The following is a 15,892-nucleotide window of genomic DNA, read 5'->3' on the forward strand; positions in this document are numbered from 1 at the left end:
ATTCACTTTAAAACCGATTAGCCCGTGTTTATGCACACCCTACCTTAACGAAGAACTAAAGTTATTTATCCAGTACTTAAAGTGTAATTTTCTGACTTTCAAGTACTATTCTAACTTTTTTTTTTACATTGAATTTAAATATTTTCGTAACTATAATGCTTAATTTATACTCTATTATTAAATGTTACATAATTTTAAAAATTTAACTAATTACAACTTTTAAAACATATTGTACAATCATTTTAAACGTATTGTTAACTTATAAACCAACTTTCCCTAAAATTTGTAAAACGACGATAATTTTTTCATATGTAAATACTTTTTTTTAGATATACATAATGAAAATGAGCATATTACTTTGTTTCCTTTAATTTGAGTACGATATTGCTATAGTTTTTATTTTAATTAAGAAAATTTAACTTATAACGTGATTGCTTGTGTCTATGTTCCTCGTCGCACTGCGCGGACATGCCTCTACTAAGACCACCTCCAATAGATGGTGTTTTTGTAAATGTTTTTATATGGCACTTCATATTTAACCCCACAATAATACCTCATCAGTTATCTCTCATCTATTCTCTCTCCTCATACTTATCTCACAAACAAATTGCATTCGTCATCAAGAATCTCACCACACCCTCTCTCCTCCACATCATACCCTCTCTCATTCATATCACATTCTCACTCCTTAAAAAATCTCAAGAATCCCTTATTGGTGATGCTCTAATGTGTAACAAGCTGAGCCGAGCCCGAGCTCGACCAGGCTTGACCTTAGCTCAATTTGACTTACGAGGGCTTGAGCTCATTTTTTCTAAAGTTTGAGCTTAACTTGCGAGTTGATTTTTCAAAATCGAGCTCGGCTAATTTATATTAATTAATTAATTTATATACATTTTTTTAAAAATTATTTTTGCATATTTTAGAAAAAAAACCGTAAACAAGCCAAAACTCGGTTAGAGCTCAACTATGAAGTGTTGACTTAATACATAGAAGTCCAGAAGAGGTAAAACTTAGAAACACACAAGGCTAAAGCTCGATAACTAAACAAACTTTATTTAAGGCTTGGGCCTTGGCTCTAAATTGAAAAAGGCTAGACTCGTTTCAAGCCTTATGTAGCTTTCGAGGAGCTCGGCTCGTTTGCACCACTGCTTTGTTAGGTGAGGGTCTAATATGTAACACAAGGGTTATCAAGGTATTACAAGAGTAAAATATATTATTCTCAAATACAATTTACAATTATTTTACATAAACCCTAGCTCACCTCATTCTCCTTCTTCTTCTTCCCTAAACCTCACACAGTCTGTGAGGTCAATCAAGCATCAATGGCGGCATTTGACTACGCACAGAGCCTGTATGACGTGGCTATAAAACCTAGACTCCTCCGTTTACTAATCAACGAACACATTCCCGAAGAGAAGCAGCAATTGGGAGACTCATCGAAGCTTCTACACGTTGCCTCTGCAATCAGAACTCACGAACTGTTGTCTGAACGCGTTGTTCAATCCGCTGATAATAAAAAATCGATTGAAAAATGGAAGTCAGCTGTTGACCTTTGGGTTGACCGTGTGCTGATGCTAGTGTCTAGCAATATGGTATGTTCCAATTCAACTCGCATTAGAAGTAATGCTGTTAGGTCTCTGTTTTAGGGCAAGCTTATTCATAGGCCTAATTGTTTATGTTTCTGTTTACGGCTGTAAACAGACCGAACTAGGCGATGTTCATGTTCGTCCGTTAAGTTTTATCGGACAAGCTAACGGTTCTAGAACAGCTAACCGAATGGAATTTCATGTTCGTGTTTGTTCATTAAGGAAAGGAACTTGTCCGTGATTGGTTCACGAACACAAACGAACAAACACAAGTGAACACTAAATAGTGTTTTATATAATTTGGATAACAGAAATTGGTTAGTGTGAACGGTCAGGTACGGCTACAAGTTTGTGTTGGTGTTTTTTTCACATTCATATTCATATATTAATTTTACATGTAAATTAATTACATAATACTCATATATATTTTTGTTTTATAGTTAATAGTTTTGCTTAAATCTCTGTGATAAGATTAGAAAAGTCATTGAAATGTATTCAATGACAAACATAATCAAGCAAACATTAACGGATGTAAACGGACACGTTAACGAACTTCACAAACACAATTGAACGAACATGGATTTTGTTCATGTACGTTCATTTAGTTAATCGAACGAAATTCCTTGCTCATTTATTAAATGAATGAGCATATACGAACTTCCGCCCAGCAGTTCACCGAACGTTCGGTTCGTCCACAACCTTCTGCTCAAATAAAATGTCATACTTGAGTTTAGGTTTACGTGAATTATAGTTTAAATTCAGAGACTTTAGGAATCTAAAATGTAAGTTACAGATTATATTGGTTAGTTCACAGAAGAGAAGATAATAGTATGATTGCTTTCATGTAGTTTGTAGTCTAGTTCAGAACTGTAAATCTAAATTTTCTTTGTGTGGTGTAGCCAGATAAATGTTGGGCTGGAATATGTTTGTTAGGGGTGACTTGTGAAGGATGCAGTTCTGAACGGTTCCTTGCATCGTACTCTGTTTGGTTACAAAAGTTGCTTACACATCTTCAGGTATTTAGACTCTCTTCTTCTTTTATAGTTTGATTAATATTCGTGTTTATGGTGCATCTTGCATGTATTGTCAAATGATTGGAGATTACTCAACTTCCCCAGCTGTTTTGGAATTTCAAATATTACCTGTCTTGTGCAACGCTTTTTAAATGTCAGAATTAATTTTTTCACAACTCTGAAAAAGCTGTTAAAATACAATAAAAAGTGGATTTTGCCCAAAATTCAAGGTTGTGCTTTTATAAAGATTGTTATAAGCTGATTTCTTTTCTTTTTATCTAATACAAATTTCAATGTTGCATATAAATCAGGCTCCTGCAGGGTCTAACCTTGTGAAAGTTGCATGTTGTGGCTCAATCTCAGATCTTCTTACAAGGTATGTCTTTAATTTGTTTTAGCCAAATTACAAATGTGTCAATGTTTACAAATGAAGCTTTGTATTAATTTGTGGTTGTTAAGATTTAGAATAATAAGTGTTTGCCGAGACAGTGAAAAATAATGTAAGCACACATGATGCTTTTATTAACCTCTAAATTTATCTTATTTGTTTGACTAATTGTTTCCACTGTTTTTGAGGATTATTTATATTCTTTGAAAACAATATATGTTTTGTAACTTTTATGCTTAAAGCATGTTGTAGCCTTTCCATTTAAAGTTTATGTGTTTTGCCCACTAGAAACCATTATAAGATATTAGTGACTAGTGAGATTCATTGTGGTTCACAAATTTATTTAAATTTTATGGGTATTTAGGCATTTGAATATTATTAAAGGACTCTATACGTGAAATTAAATGTTGCAACTTTTACGGGACAAGTGGAGTGTAACAAAACTCAAAACAGTTACTTAAAAAACACGAATATTGCCACATGTGGAAACATATAGATAGAGTTGTGATATCATAAATATACCGGTACTTGCGGGGCTGTTACTTCTTATTTTGTGGGGCTGTTACTTTGTATTTTTCGGGACCGGTACTAATGTTAACTATATAAAGAGTATTTGTGTACCTCTGATATACATAATATTTTGTAACCTTTACTTGTTTTCATCTGCACCAGGTTGAGTGGGTTTCCAAATATGAAGAGAGATGGATCTTCACATGCTGCAAAGCTTCTTCAAACAGTTTTAACGCTGATACAAGAGGATAGCTCTGATGCTGTATGTATTGGTATTATCATTGTTTATCTTTATTTTTATTCTGATGCCAACTAAATGCCCTCATCAGAAATTTTTTATTACTTTGCAATTACCCGTATTATGAAACATGTTCTTTTTTTCTTTTTTTTTTTGCTTCTGGTAAACAACTGTTTTGTTCCTATTCTGCAGGATGGAGCTGTTAATTTGCTAAGCACGATTTTAACTTCATTTCCATCATCTCTCCAGAAGAACTATGATTCTGTAAGCTACCTGGCTCTTTTGCAAAGTGTGACTAATGATTTTGGTTATTTAAGCATATGAACACTCGGAAATGCTGATTTATTTAGTCTTAGCATAATAGCAGTTAAATATATAATCCGTTTTTAGCTTATCACTTTATGCAACTTGCAGTATGACCATAAAATAAAATCGGCAATTAATGGCATTTATCATTTGTTGTTATGTCTAATAGGAAAGTTAAGCAGATAGTAACATAAGCTACCTAAATTTTGTGCTACTTTTCTTTTTCTGAAAACTGTAAAATATACATGATAACAAAGTTTTTTTAATAAACTTCTTCGTAACTAGACATTATTTCTCCCTTGCTATCTTCAATATTCAGAAAATATGGCTTTAACTAATAGACAGTTGTTTTTTGATGTCTGAAAATTTGTTTGGCAGGCTGAAGCTGCTATTGTTGCAAAGATTATGTCTGGGAAATGCAATACTCAAATGGTGAAGGTTAGACCATTTTCTCCGCTTTAACATTTGATTATAGATGTAACAATGTATGACCCATTTTACTCTCTGTTGTGACCAGAAACTTGCTGTTTGCTTATCTTTACTTCCCAAATCAAAAGGGGATGCGGACAGCTGGTATTTGATGATTCAGAAGGTGTTAATAGCTATTAATGTTCTTCTGAATGATGCATTCCAAGGTTTAGAAGAAGGTAAGTTCATAAGACTTATTTTGTTTATGTTTGACAAGTACGTACTTTTTGATGTTTACCAACTGCAGAAACTAAAACCATGAGGACACTACTCCCTCCAGGAAATGACCCACCTGCCCCTCTTGGAGGCTTGGCGATGTTTGACATTTCTAATAAGTCATCAAGGGTAGAACGGGTTTATATGGCAAGTGTATCTTCTCTGATGCTTTGCTGTTCTACAATGCTTTCAACTTCTTATCCTGCTCAGGTACCACATTTTTATGGTCAACTGACCTTCACATTTTTATGGTCAACTGACCTTCACATTTTTATGGTTAACTGATCAAAACAGTTTATTTTGTGTGACTGTAACGGGTCATATCTGGTTGATCTGAAACACATTATGCCAAAATTATTAGGTGGTTATCAACCGCTAGTGTGCCGTATAATTCCAAACATTATTTAAAAACTGATATAGTTTGTTTGTTAAAATGATTTAGGAGGTTGTATGCTACAAAATTGCATTTTGGGTGACTTTTGACTCATTTAACACACACAATCTTTCATTAGTCTGTAACTTTTTGTGTTACGCGTTTGACTCATTAGAGTTAAAAATAACTCTAGTTATTACATTTTAGAAATAGTTGGTATGCTAAATAAAGGACTATGATTAACAAGCATAAAATGTTTATTTTTGGTACGAAAAATCTTTATTTAGCCAGCGTATCGCCAAAGTTAGCAACCAACTTACAGAAGTTAACTGTATGTTTTTTTCCAGACAGTCACATCTTTAAGGGCTATGTTTAGCACTTCCCAAATTATATTATTTTGAACGTAGGCTTAAATTTTTATTTTTTTTTAATAAAGTGGTTTGTGAGGTTTGGAAAGCAGTTTCTGTGACTTTGTATCCGTTCTGCCAATTTCAGTATTTAATCTCTTTTCAAGCTGCATTATTTCCCCATCTTTACCGGTTAGGGTAAATTATTACATGGATTAACCAATTCATAAGTAAATATGTCGGAATTGCTACATCTAACTTCACATTTAATTAATCTAAAGGCATAAAAGTTATTTAAACTCCCTTTTTTTCTTACTGCAGGCTAAAGTTCCTATTCAGTTATTATTAATGCTTGTTGAAAGAGTGCTGATGGTGGATGGTTCCTTGACACAAACCTTGTACCCAACTATAACTGCAATGCAACAGGAATATGTATGCTTAGAACTTCCCGTTCAGCATTCTCATAGTTTGGATATCCTATGTGGCATTGTCAAGGAAGCACGCAGGTGACCTATAAATTACATTCTATAATACTAAACGCATTTCTCTTGCCAACGTGTTTTAACACGGTTATCATATTTGCAGTCAACTGTTACCACATGCTGCACACATTATCCGAATTGTAACAGAGTATCTTAGGAAATGTGAATCACCCCAACTTAGGATAAAACTCTATGCACTCATAAAGTTAATGCTGTTGTCCATGGGTGTTGGTATGCTTTTAACTTTTATTTGATATATATATATATATATATATATATATATTATTCTTCTTTGTAATTGTAATTTTGTGGCTGTGTAATTGAGCAGGGCTGTCATTATACCTAGCTGAAGATGTTGTAAACAATGCTTCCATTGATCTGGAATCAGCAGGTGATCGTGGTGGTAATTCAGAATCTACGCAAAAGAAAAGAAAACATGAAATGACAACTATGCCCTTTGGACTTCAGGCTGAAACAAGTTATTCACCCAAACACCCTGTTCCAGTTGCTGTCAAGATTGCAGCACTTGAAACACTAGAAACACTACTAACCGTGGTATGTATGCATATGCTGTTTGACTAAATTTGTACAACTCTCAAGTTTTTTGTTTTATGCTACTGTAAACTGCAATTTTCTTGATGGCAGGGTGGTGCATCGGGATCTAACAGCTGGCGACCAAGTGTGGACTCACTTGTTATAACTTTAGCTACAGATGCTTGTAAAGGTGGATTAATAAAACCAGCAAATGATATTTATAATTCACACAACAGTGGCTCCAGTTGGGCTGATTTTCAGCTTGCTTCTTTACGTGCTCTTTTGGCATCTCTTCTTTCTCCCGGACGTATTCGCCCTCCGTATCTGGCTCACGGTCTTGAGCTTTACCGTAAAGGTATTGACCTTATTCTTAGCTAATTTTTTCTTTAATGTTAACCTGTAACATTCAGTTCTACAATTTATTTTTATTAAAACATATGCAGGGAGGCAAGAAACAGGAACAAAAGTTGCCGAATTTTGTGCACACGCGATAATGGCTTTGGAAGTTTTAATACATCCAAGAGCCATTCCATTGATAGATCTTGGATCTTCAATAACCGACTACCCCGTTAATGGAGTAAAAAACAGGTTTATGGAGAACTTTACGTACTCTGGTGCTCAACAACACAACTTATATCTAGGTGGCGGGTCCAGAAACGAGCCTGAAAACCCAGAATTAGAAAATGATGATCTGTATGAAAAATGGGTAAAAGATAACGATGGAAGCGAACCACCTGTAACCGAGCCAGAAAATAATGAAACAACACCACAAATAGCAGAAAAGTCTGTTTCAATTGAAGTGGTTAATGATAATAAAGGAAAGGGGATTTTGGTGGAAACACAATCAGCTGAAGAAGTTAACAAGCAGTCTGAAAGTCTAAGTCAAAGTCAAACAGTTGACTTTCGTGCGTTGGACAACATGGAGACGAGTAATTCAGAGCCGACAGGTAAACCATTGGTATCGGGTCCTGTGGGAGGTATTGAGTTGAAGTTTGATTTAGGTGATAAAGGTGATGATTCGATGGACGAGCTTCCCGATATTGTTGATGTTGAACCAGATTCTGATGAGGATTAGTATTAGGGTTTGGAAATTTTGATAGGAATCCATGGAGGTAACATGCTAATTAAGTTGTGTATTTTCTTGCAAATGCAAAATGTTTGAAATATGAAGTTAAAAATTTAGCGGCGAATTTTAGAGTATTATGGTGATGGGGTTAGATGAGGTTTTATGTGACTGCATCTGAAGTTTTACAGAGAAAAAGTGTGTATGGTTTTCTTTCCATTTTCTTAATAGTTTGATTTTATTTTGCACTAGTATTAATATATAAATGCTAAAGTAAATGATTTAAAAATTGATTATAAGTAGGGAATTAAACAATGTTGCCAATGCCTTATTTTTTAAATACGACCATTCGTAGTCGTGCGTAGAGATGATCAACAAAACCGGTTCCTGGAACCGAACCGGTGGACCCGAACCGGACCCGAACCGGTTCCTACCCGTTTTTTGTAGGAACCGGACCCTATCTGATTCAACCCGATGATCCGTGACCGGTTCTTGCATTTCTGAGTGGGGGCGGGTAGGAACCGGAACCGAACCAGAACCGGTTCTGGAACCGGAACCGGTTCCTAACCGTTTTTTTTGGCCGTTTTTTGACCGTTGGGGTCAAAAATAGCCGTTTTTTGACCGGTTACGGTACAGGAACCGGGTTAGGAACCGGTAAGAACCGGTTAGATAGATTAGGGGTCCGAGGGTGGGAGAACCGGTTCGGTTCCCTAACCGGTTCGAGCCTGGAACCGGTTTAAAAGGTGGTTTTGAATATAGGAACCGGTTCCGGTTCCTAGTCCCAAACCGTTTTGAACATCTCTAGTCGTGCGCGAGCCGTGGCTGGTGTTTTGAGGCCGTAAACAACACCCCCCCCCCCCCCCCCCCCGCGGCCGGTTTTTGGCTATGTGAACGTTGTGTAGACAACGGGTGATGATAAAATGATGAACTGATCGATCAGTTGGTTGAATTAGGATTAGAGTTTGTATTGTGTGGCATTTAGAACAAAGGGTCTTCATTGGTGGGTAACAGGTTTAGTTTTAACTTATTAGAGTGTTCTCGTTTAACCCCTCAATCTTCATTAGTTTACAATTGGCTTTTAAGCTTGAATAAAAACATAAAAAGGTGTATGATATAATATCAAGAAACACATAATTTAATGTAGTTTTTTATTTTTAATTGAATATAGGTTTTTTTAATGTATTTTTTATTTAATGAAATATTTTATTTAATTTTTATTAAAAAATATAAATGCAAAATAGAAAAAAGAAAATAATTGAGTAATAATTGGGTAATAATTGCTGGAGAGTTTTGGATATAGTATTGACCACACAATTTTTTTTTACAAAACTCTAAAAAGCTAACTGTATGTCACGTCGCGTAAAACATCGCAATGTGTAGGGTTTTGACCACACATGATCTAATGATGAAAAAATACAAATAATAACCTTTGTATATTTACTCTTTCAAAAAAAAATCTATATTTTATAAAGGTAACAAGTCTAATGAAAATTTGTTTTACAAATCCTTTTAGATATTCGTTTGGACTAGAGGTGCATAAAAAACCCGAACCCGGAACTGGACCCGAAAAAAATACCCGGAACCGGTTTTTTTTATACCCGGGTTTTTAATACCCGAACCCGACCCTACTCGTAGGGTACGGATAGGGTATGCATTTCGGTACCAAAACCCATATCCGGAACCGGACCTGATTTATACCCGGTAATACCCGAAACCCGGAACCGGTTCCATACCCGGAACCGGGTTTTTCCAATACCCGAAATCGGGTTTTTCAAATACCCGATCTATACCTGAAAAATACCTAAAAAATACTCAAAAATACCCCTAAAATTTGTAACCCCTTAAAAAATCTAATCTATACCCGAAAAAAAAACCCTGAAAGAGCCCAAAAATAGGGTTTTTTCAATACCCGAAAATAGGGTATTCAAATACCCGGTTCTATACCTGACCCGAACCCGACGTATAGGGTATGGTTTTTAGAGAGAATACCCGGACCCGACCCCGACCCCGACCCGGGTACTGCCAATACCCGATTTTCCAATATCCGGTCATACCTGAACCCGGTTCCATACCCGAACCCGGGTATTTAAAAAACCCGATTTGTACACCTCTAGTTTGGACAGTATGCTTATAATAGAATGGTAGCTATATGGGGTCCAAAAGAACATAAAACAAGCATATCAAAACTCATGTTTGTAGTTATACACGTGTTCTCCTTGTTAATTTTATAAAACTCATGTTTCATGAAGGAAAACGTGGTCACGAAAAGTTTGTTTGTACACTAAAATCAGCATTTAATTGTAGGTGGGGGCGGTTGATTGGTATCAAAACTTTGAAGATATAAGTTTCATGGTTTTTGAGTATAAAATCACAAAATATGAAATCTGATTCAATGATAATAAGATCATTTTTATACTATAAAAAGTGCATAAAGTTTTTGAGAATTAAACCAAAAAAAAAAAAAAGTTAATATCTTCTTCTTCTTTATTTTTTTATGTTTCTTGTCAAGTAATATTTAATAGACGACTTTTTTTTTGTTGTATAACCTAGACGTCTTTTATCGAAAAAGTGATTTGTTTGATAATGGCATGATACTTATGCGGGGAAAATATACTAACATTCACCTGAATTATATAAATCATTACACCTTATATTCTTATAATAACTACAATAAAATATCAAAAGAGAGCAAGATTAATCTTAATAAATTATTAGTTTAATAAATATCAATCTCCATCACGTGATGCTTAATCTCTTAAACCAAAATATAATGCATCTAAATCAAGCAGCAACAAACATGCTCTATTCAATAATCAGCATCAAATAAATAAACTATATATGAAACATAAACAACCAACCTTTTGATATCTTCAAAGCTTGAGTACAATGCTACAAATATTCGCTGGTTTGGTTGATTACGGTCAATGTTATTAATAGTTAATATTTTTTAAACATGTAAATAGTTGGCTTACAATTATGTTATGATTTTAGCTTATAATCACTCTATTCCTAACAAATACGCCTACATATATAGTTGTTCATCTTTACCTATTTTGTTTTGTTCATGTATAATCCCTAAAAGATATGATAATACCGATTATTTTAAACATAAGTTTTTATTCTATAAGTGTTGGGGTTTTCTTCTTAATGGTATTTTTGGATGAGTCAAGTCTGAAACATTAATATAAGTATGGATGAGTCAAGACTCACTTGGGTATTGTGGATAGTTAAAAAAATTAATATACTTTTTTTTTGTTTTTTGGGTAGGAAAAGAAAAGAAGGTAAAGATGTTTTTCTTAATATGCAAATACTAATTTAATATGTTTTTCTTTCTAGGAAGTGTCAAAGATGGACTGCAATTTTCAGTATTTTGAATTATACAAGCTACCCAGTAGTCCAAGTGATGGGGCTTCTTTTCAATATAAATATCCTCTTAGTTTTAGCTCTAATCCAAATCATGGAATAATGGTTCCAGAAGAATAATGAGTGGTCATACATTCAAATAATAAAAATATTAGTGGCCAAAGCATAAAAATACAACTAGTTTCTAGGAAGAGTGAAAACTTTTATATACTTTCAATTCTAATTGTAAACGGGTTATGTTGGTTCAACAATTTAGTTTTAATAAGTTTGAATATCACTTGTTTACGTTTATTAAACCTTTAGACATGGGGAAACACAATATATTTATCAAACAAGTCAACACCAATCCAGTTCTTCTATTTATATTTCTTTATCAAGTTTGTGTTATGTCAAAAATTATCATCCCTGTCTTTTATAACGAGACTAGATTAGAGTTAACATAACATGTAGTTTTGTGTTAGACATGACATGTTTAGTTGACTATTCAACCTGAACATGAGATACTTAACTAAACTTGTCATTTATTTAAACACTAAGACAAACATGTATAATTGAGTTAACACGACTACATCTAATTAGTTCAATAACACAACACCTTTAGCTCGATTACATATTAGCATTTCAATTTCAATAATATAAATGAAGCAACACATTTAACATGATTATTAGCACGAATCACTTAACAACACACAATAAGACATAACTTATAAATAAAAGTTATCAAAAGCAACAAATCATGAAATCCTTAACAAAGTATGTCATCTATTACATGAGGCAATTTAACTAATTATAAAGTTAAACATCTATGTCATCTTTTTAAGCAGATCTTAAATATGTCGTATCGACTTGTTAATCCATATAAATAGGGATGACAAAAAAGCTCAAGACCGACGAGTATACCCGGGGTATGCGATTAGGATTTAAAAATTTTCACGGACATGGGCCGAGTATGGGATTAGATGATACCCGACCCGATTAGCCTAAAACGCACACCCGTTTACTTGAACCGTATACCCGAAAAGTTCATTGTATTCTGTAGGTTGTGTAGTAGAAAAGTTCATTGTATTCTGTAGGTTGTGTAGTAGATATATAAAAAAGTATATAAAAATTAGAATGATATTTTTTATTTATTTATTACGCTTATAATGATTGTTCTATGAATAAAATGTATAAAAAAACTGTAATGATAAAAAGAAATGTACTTGAAAATCTCAACGGGTGCATTCGATACCCGACGGGTAATGGGCTGGGTATGAGACACGGTTTTACCGACACCCGCCCCGTTACCATCCCTACATATAAACACTGCTAGTTAAATGTGTTATTCTCGAACATGTTTAGACAAGTTTTTAAAGGTGCCACCAATCTCTTAACCTGTTTATCTCAAACCCTAACTCGTTTACCTTAACATTAAATAACAACGCCATATTTCGACCCGGTGCCAAGTAAAGTGTCCATAATATCAAAGAACAAAAACCATTGTGTCCAAAGTTTAAAAAGAGAAACTAATTAACAGCTACCTAAATGGTTATGGGCCCACTCCACTCAACTATCTTCAGTCATCAATGGTGGGTACCTTCAAATTCAATCTCTTCTTCATATAAATAAGCAGCTACACACTCACTCAATTTATAAACAACCTATCAATCCAAACCCTAATTTCACTCCCAATTGCTTGCTCTTAATAAATAAATAAATAAATAAACTTGTTCAGATCTTTAATCGATGGGAGGTGAAGAGGCGAATTGGATACTAATGACGACAGCACGGACGCCGACGAACATAGCCGTGATTAAGTACTGGGGGAAACGAGACGAGACGTTGATATTACCGATTAATGATAGCATTAGTGTCACTCTCGATCCGAGTCACCTCTGCACCACTACTACTGTCTCTGTCAGCCCTACCTTTGATCAGGATCGCATGTGGCTCAACGGCAAGGTACCTATACTTACTTTATGTTATATGTTATATTATTGTTACTTGTTTGTGATTCGATTAGACTGACTGGCTATGTTTTTGCTGATTCGGAGAAACCGAGGCGATTTGCTTAACATTTAGTAATAGTTGAATTGTGCGGATCGGATCGAACTGGAACTAACTGGATTGAGTGAATTCGGTTTTACTTTAGGATTTGAAACCGGATTTTTGGCCATCACTAGTTACATAAGTCAGTTTTACTAAAAAGTTATAACTCATGGCACAGATAACATTATAATATGTGGAACGTGTTATATGTCCTGTATGACCTGTAACCTGTTAGTGGTGTGTTGATAATATGTCAGTGGTGTGTGTGTAGCGCGTGCTAGTTTGAATTCATCAATCACTCGGTTTTTTTTCTCAATCTTGGTGTTTTTTGGTGGTTAATGTAGGAGATATCTCTACAAGGAGGTAGATTCCAAAGTTGTTTGAGAGAGATTCGAGCGTGCGCTCAAGATGTAGAAGATAAGAAGAAAGGTGTTCATATCAAGAAAGAAGATTGGCAAAACCTTCATCTGCACATTGCTTCATACAACAATTTCCCAACAGCTGCTGGCCTGGCTTCTTCAGCTGCTGGTCTTGCTTGCCTAGGTACAAATTGCATATTTGCAGCAACGTTAAATTATTATTATTATTATTATTATTATTATTATTATTATTATTATTATTATTTTAAGAACGGCTAACACACACCCTCTAATCCTACTCTCAAATCTACACAGATGTCCATTATGGGACCCGAACCCTCAATCTCGGGGAGGGACACCATTTTACACACCTTGATAGTACTAGGCTAAAAGCCCTTTGGTCGCCACATCAAATGTCCCTTGATACGACCTGCAACCACATTCAATAGTTATCATTTACCTTCTATGTTAGCTGAGAGTATTTTTTTTTTCTAAATAATTACAAATATTTTTTTTAACTCGTGGCCAGTTTTTTCTCTTGCCAAGCTGATGAATCTGAAAGAAGATAACAGTCAACTTTCTGCTATTGCTAGGTACATTTCTTTTTCCAGTTCTAACGAGGTGGCCTCTAGGGCTTGGATATTATTATTATTATTATTATTATTATTATTATCACTTTTATCCTTTTCTCAATATTAATGTTCCAATGAGTGAATTCATGTTATTTTCTACTTTTTCTAAGAAATATTGTAGTTGAATGCTTAAAAATATGTGTAACTTTATATCGGTTATATGTTTATGTGCAAGTGAATAATGATGAAAACGATTGTTACAATGTATAAATTATGTGCAGGCAAGGTTCAGGTAGTGCGTGCCGCAGTTTATATGGTGGATTCGTCAAGTGGGCAATGGGAAAAGTAGGTTTTCATGTTTGAAAGTTATAGCTTTTCTTTGCAATGTGATTCATTATGGGATCAAATATTCTTACTAAGATTTCTATATTAATTGTAGGAGGATAATGGAAGTGACAGCCTTGCTATTCAACTTGCTGATGAGAAACATTGGGATGAACTTGTAATTATCATTGCTGTGGTATGTTACATGTTTTTTTGTTGAACTTGTAACTTATTTTTCTGCGTTATTAGTTGACAAAATTATATTATGTAATAGCATGATTTTTTTTAATCATGGTAATGGTGCTTCTGATGCTTACAGGTAAGTGCCCGACAGAAGGAAACCAGTAGCACCTCAGGCATGCGTGATTCTGTAGAAACTAGTGCACTTATACAACATAGAGCCAAGGTACATTATTCATATATATCACATGTCCTTCGTACTTGAATAATCTTACTGTTTTTTGTGGTGCATATAAATATATAATATATGTTGGTATTCTCTCATGCTTTATTGATTTTTTTTTTTTTGGAATTTGAGAATTTCTAATATTTATGCACTTAAATTATATAATCATGTTAAACTTCCTACTTTTATTGTGATAGGAAGTTGTGCCAAAACGCACAGTCCAAATGGAAGAAGCCATACAAAACCGTGATTTTTCGTCTTTTGTGCGTCTAACTTGTACTGACAGCAATCAGTTTCATGCTGTCTGCCTTGACACTTACCCTCCTATATTCTACATGAATGACACATCGCATAGGCAAGTTTCTAGTTCTGTATACTAGTTTTAATCGTGGATCAGCACTACAAGAAGTCAAGAACAATAAGTTAACTTTAAATGGTTATGTGATTGCAGGATAATCAGCAGTGTCGAGAAATGGAATCGTGCAGAGGAAACACCTCAGGTCCGGGTTCTTTTCTAAACCTATTAAATTATGTAAAACACCCCTCCAAACAGACCAAACGTATACATGCATCTAAATGTTTGCCTATGCATGTATGTATATGTATAATATATAGAATGTGTGGAGTGAGGACTAACTTTGAGAAGGAGAAGCTGTGCAGGTGGCGTATACCTTTGATGCAGGGCCAAATGCGGTTATGATTGCACGCAACAGAAAAACTGCAGCACTTCTGCTCCAGAGGCTGCTTTACAACTTCCCTCCACAAACTGATACTGATTTAGACAGGTATGATAATGATAACTGTTTGACTCTTGGTATAATAAGCTTTATGTAATCTGTCTGGTAAGTACTATTATTTTTCCTCTTTGACTTGACAGCTACATAATTGGGGACAAGTCTATACTAAAAGATGCTGGGATTAAGGATATGAAGGATGTGGAGGCGTTGACCCCTCCCCCAGAAGTCAGAGATAGCATTCCATATGCCCAGAAATCAAAGGGAGATGTTAGTTACTTCATCTGCACGAGACCTGGTGGTGGCCCGGTTGTGCTGTCAGATGAAGCTCAGGCTCTCCTGGACCCACTCACTGGCTTGCCCAAGTAAGAAAGAATTGCATTTGCAAAATGTTTATTTCCTTGTGTTTTATTCATTTTCTAATGCTTTTCTTCTGAAGATTTGAGTATTTTAGAATGAGATTTGTATGGAGCTGTGTAACAATTCATTGTACCCATTTTTAGGATTATGCACCCAAAACATGTTATCTGAATAAATTGTTTTTTTTTCCTGAGTTCTTTTTGTTAATGTCCGTATGCAAGT

At 34.7% G+C, this 15,892-nt stretch overlaps 2 protein-coding genes across 2 annotated transcripts; both read left to right on the plus strand.

The window, feature by feature from the left end:
- Positions 1-1,318: 1,318 nt before the first annotated feature.
- Positions 1,319-7,635, plus strand: LOC143542233 (uncharacterized). The gene is made up of 13 exons (XM_077034868.1): positions 1,319-1,592; positions 2,486-2,602; positions 2,911-2,975; positions 3,660-3,759; positions 3,928-3,999; positions 4,420-4,479; positions 4,559-4,688; positions 4,757-4,935; positions 5,767-5,951; positions 6,031-6,158; positions 6,256-6,482; positions 6,573-6,816; positions 6,905-7,635. Exons 1-13 carry the CDS (start codon positions 1,323-1,325, stop codon positions 7,534-7,536), a joined length of 2,409 nt encoding a protein of 802 aa, XP_076890983.1. The 5' UTR covers positions 1,319-1,322; the 3' UTR covers positions 7,537-7,635.
- A 4,907-nt stretch (positions 7,636-12,542) lies between these two features.
- LOC143542272 (diphosphomevalonate decarboxylase 1-like) lies at positions 12,543-15,867 on the plus strand. The gene is made up of 10 exons (XM_077034903.1): positions 12,543-12,828; positions 13,260-13,458; positions 13,804-13,867; positions 14,128-14,191; positions 14,286-14,366; positions 14,490-14,576; positions 14,774-14,931; positions 15,028-15,076; positions 15,237-15,361; positions 15,454-15,867. Exons 1-10 carry the CDS (start codon positions 12,613-12,615, stop codon positions 15,677-15,679), a joined length of 1,269 nt encoding a protein of 422 aa, XP_076891018.1. The 5' UTR covers positions 12,543-12,612; the 3' UTR covers positions 15,680-15,867.
- Positions 15,868-15,892: the final 25 nt, after the last annotated feature.

Source organism: Bidens hawaiensis, unplaced genomic scaffold (genome assembly GCF_021521415.1).
Source record: "Bidens hawaiensis isolate Kalapana, Puna unplaced genomic scaffold, B.hawaiensis_p1.1 tig00012813_1, whole genome shotgun sequence".
Taxonomy (NCBI): domain Eukaryota; kingdom Viridiplantae; phylum Streptophyta; class Magnoliopsida; order Asterales; family Asteraceae; genus Bidens; species Bidens hawaiensis.